This window comes from Stegodyphus dumicola, chromosome 11, assembly GCF_044657685.1.
Source record: "Stegodyphus dumicola isolate Sdum_Otavi_A_Nest chromosome 11, ASM4465768v1".
NCBI lineage: Eukaryota > Metazoa > Arthropoda > Arachnida > Araneae > Eresidae > Stegodyphus > Stegodyphus dumicola.
Window position 1 is genome coordinate 6,545,255 of NC_140778.1, and position 3,944 is coordinate 6,549,198.

Genomic DNA, 3,944 nt, shown 5'->3' on the forward strand with positions numbered 1-3,944 from the left:
ATTTGAAGACAAGTCAAAATTTGGAAAATACATAGCTTGTTCAGGGTTTTTCTGGTTTAACCAGTTGTTACGAACACTTTTAATAATATGAACAGAATCAACTGCATAAAACAATGGACGAGTTGCATCAACAGGATGAGGAAATACAAAATTTGATAATGGATTATTAAACAGAGATATACATCTTCTATTAATGGAATTATTGTCACTAACAACAACAATTACTTTGAAACCTATTGCTTCAAGACTAACAATTATTTTTTTCAAAACAGTGAACAAAACTTCAGCTGTCATTTTCTTCGATGGTAATATATGGACAACATCTTTAAAGCAGCACAAAATACTCTGTATCATAAATACATGTGCACTAGAAGCTAAGTTATCAACTTTCTGGCCAATTCCAACAATATCTCCACTTTTGTAGTCAAGAAAAGGTCTGATGTGAATTTAATCCATCATTAATGAAACATATAATTCATGCTCTCTCAGATAGCAAGCTTTTTGCTTAGCATATGCCAAAAACAACATATCATCTGTTTCCTTTTGGGGATTTACATTTAATTTAGAACTTATTTTATGTATAGTACTTGGATGAGGCAAAATTAAATTACCAGATTGTCGGACAAATTTATATGCTTGGGGCGATAACAAATAAAACATAGAAGCTAAAATTAAGGTATTGGATGAATATTGACGATTTTGGAGCTTACATTTTACAAGGGAAAGTTGTTCAATCATGAACTCAAATAAAATTTTATCACCTTCATTTGAGAAACTTAAAGATTTCATCAGGTTGATTATAATTTCAATCGAATTCATTAAGTCTTTAGTTTCTAACATTTCAATATGATCAAGTATTTCATGAATTTCATTAATATTACTTACTTTTATAGGTAACTCATTATACTTACTACTGATATGAGTCAATAACTTATTTTGAAACGATACAGATAATAAAAGATCTGCAGTAATGTGGACTGCATAAAGCAATTTTACACATCCATCAGTGCATTTTAAATTCAAAAACATCAAGATATTGTCTTTGTGCACAACGTTCCAAAATGTAGAAAATTTATATTGCGTACAACAGGTTAAAAGTTCATTAAAGTCTGAAAATGTCCTCGATTTATAATACTCAGCAGCTGATAATTTACTATGAGCAATAGCTTTCATCATGAGGTTTGCTTCTCGTTCCATTTTTTTCTCATTTGGACTTTTTCTCGAACTACCAGCTTGTGAAGATAAATACGATGGACAGCCATCAAATATGCTAGGAAAAGCGCCTTCTTTTAGTTTTGGTCTCTGCAGTGAAGCTTTAATGATTTTCCCATTTTTTTCATCGAAAGCTGATGTTTCCCAGATGAGGTTATCAGGTTGAAAATGTTTATGGCACACCTATTAAGTAAAAGGAAGACATCATGTAACTAACTTCTTAAAACAACCAACTGTAAAGCAAGATTGGATCACTTTCCTTATAAATAAAAACATTCAAGCTTTGGCAATGCTTTGGGCAGGTTAAATTTTAAATGCATATATGAAAATTAAAATTTTCTTTCAAATATTTAAGGATCAGTTAACACTACATATAAAAAATCTGATCATGACAGCATACGACCTCCCGCCTATTCTATGGCTTATACAGCAACGAGCTTTGAAGTATCATTTTCCCTTGATTGTTTGTAAATTACCGTAATTTCCGGAAGAAAGGCTGCATCAGCGTAAACGCCGCACTCGAGAAAAATGGCGAAAAAAAAATTAAAATTACACAGAAACGCCACATCAGCGTAAACGCCGCAATAGATTAAATTGCGCATGACATCGTCGTGGGCCGTATACATGCAAAAACTCAACCTAAGTCCTGATATATGACATACCAGTTAAGAAAAATGCATGAAATGAAACCATAACTCAAAAATAAATTAAAGGTAAGAAATGTATAGCTTCTGTGCCGTTTAGAGACATTTTCAAAAATTTTCCGCTCCCTTCTTACTTAAAAACTATTCAACAAGTACTTGTACCCAAACTGATGGGATCTGTATTTGGCAGAATGCCAAGAAAAAATCCATTCATGCTGAAGGGGAAATACGTCAGAGTTCGTTATTGCGAGGCAGGTGGAGTCGTGTCCGCCTCTGAAAAAAATTGCAGAAAAGGCAGGGGTGGGGAGAGGATGGGTCCTGGAAGATTCATCGAATGGCAGAGGAGAGAGACTTTTCAAACTGATGAGAATGTTGATTTGAAAGAGGGAAGAATGTTATTGTTCTGAGATCTCGTTTAGGGTGAATAAGGCATGTAGGTCCGTTCAAGGGAAAGAATGTAAACAAAATAACGTTCGCAAAAATCAACTGAGTGGTCTTTTGTGTGGGAACAGCACCAGTCTATGCACAATGACAAGGCCATCCAAACTATGTACAATGACCATCATAGGAAATATTTTATTTTTAGTGCACCTAAACGCCGCATGGGTAGAAACGCCGCACCCGCTGAAAATTTAAGTTTTAAACACATAAACGCCGCGGTGTTTCTTCCGGAAATTACGGTAAATGTAATTTGTTGATTCATCAAATAGAAAACTATACACTGAAACCTATTTATACATGTTGGCGGGAAGTAAAAATTGTAGCTTGCAGAAAGTTTCCATAGCAGACTAAGAATATTCTACCAACAATTTATTGAATCTTAATAAATTAATTAGGATTACACCTACCCGAGAATATGGAGTTGCTGAGAAGTCCTTCCTAGGTATATTTCTTAGCCACCTCTCTCTAAGAGCATCATTTTTGGGAAAGGAAAATGTATGCACCTTTTCAGTACCTTTATAATTTCCCCGACAACCAGTTACACAGCATTTAAATGGCATATTTTCTGTAAAAACAGTACAAAAATCAGTTATATAAATACTAAATGTTATAACAATTTAAATTTGCATAATTATACATTGAAATTCGATACACCATAAACCAACTGTGGAGAATTTCAAATGTCATTCAAACATTTGAATGAATGAGACTTCAAGAAATTCGTATCTGAAGAACACCTAAGCTTCTATTAAGATATCTATTATTATACTGAAATTATTACTCGCATCAATGATGATAATTTTGATATTTAAAACATGCTGAAACAGTCAAATGAAAATAATATCAAACTTCAGGTGAATCATGTTTAGAATATTTAGAATATTGAACAGTAAAATATATACGTGAAATCTGAAGAAAGACTTTGTTTGGTAAACTAAACACTATTTATGGAATGTTAAGATGAATTTACTGCTTTAATATTTAAATACATTGTATGCAAATACACAGTATAAATTTAGAAACCACATAAAATACATCTTTCAATAGTGATAAGTTAATATATAATTAAACTCACAATAAAACAAACGTTTTTAACTTTAAAAGTTTGCCATTCTCACTTATACTTACACTCATTATACAATGCACTCACGTTTATTCTACACACTCACATATTAGTGTACATACGTTTGTTAACTGATATACGTAATTATTAAACTAGATTTATTGTATAGGTTTACTTTCAATTACATTTTTAAAAACTGTTAAGCTTTATATAAATGATTAGGTTAAAAATTCGTAAAACAGTAATGAAATAATAAAAAACTTTTATAAAAGAAAATACGTAACATTAGATACTGCACACATAAAATTAAAACTTCAGTGATGCACTTAAACAAAATATATTAATTAAATTCAGAAATAAGATTAATAATAATAATAATGGCTAATCAATACAAAGATAAACATAATAAGTATATGTGTGTTACTAATAATTAAGCAATTAATACTTAATTTAATTCAACATTAGTAATAGCAAGCATTTATTCCAATGAACAAAATATAAAGTTACATTTCAATAAATACGAACTTACCAAGTATTTCTTCTCCCCGACAGCATGTGCTAACATTCCAGTCTATGTATATCAC

At 31.3% G+C, this 3,944-nt stretch overlaps 1 protein-coding gene across 1 annotated transcript; it reads right to left on the bottom strand.

Annotated features, from left to right (window-relative positions):
• Positions 1-447: 447 nt before the first annotated feature.
• On the bottom strand, positions 448-2,946 carry LOC118191498 (uncharacterized). Its single transcript, XM_085826516.1, has 2 exons — positions 2,705-2,946; positions 448-1,395 (listed from the first exon to the last, which is right to left on the bottom strand). The coding sequence occupies exons 1-2, from the start codon at positions 2,855-2,857 to the stop codon at positions 448-450; spliced, it is 1,101 nt and encodes a 366-aa protein (XP_085682642.1). The 5' UTR covers positions 2,858-2,946.
• Between the last annotated feature and the right edge of the window lie 998 nt (positions 2,947-3,944).

Bases quoted from the DNA above. Each gene is read 5' to 3' on its own strand.
- LOC118191498 (XM_085826516.1), bottom strand. From the start codon at position 2,857: ATGCCATTTAAATGCTGTGTAACTGGTTGTCGGGGAAATTATAAAGGT. The intron at 1,396-2,704 runs GTAGGTGTAATC...TTTACTTAATAG, and splicing joins CAGCAACTCCATATTCTCGG to GTGTGCCATAAACATTTTCA.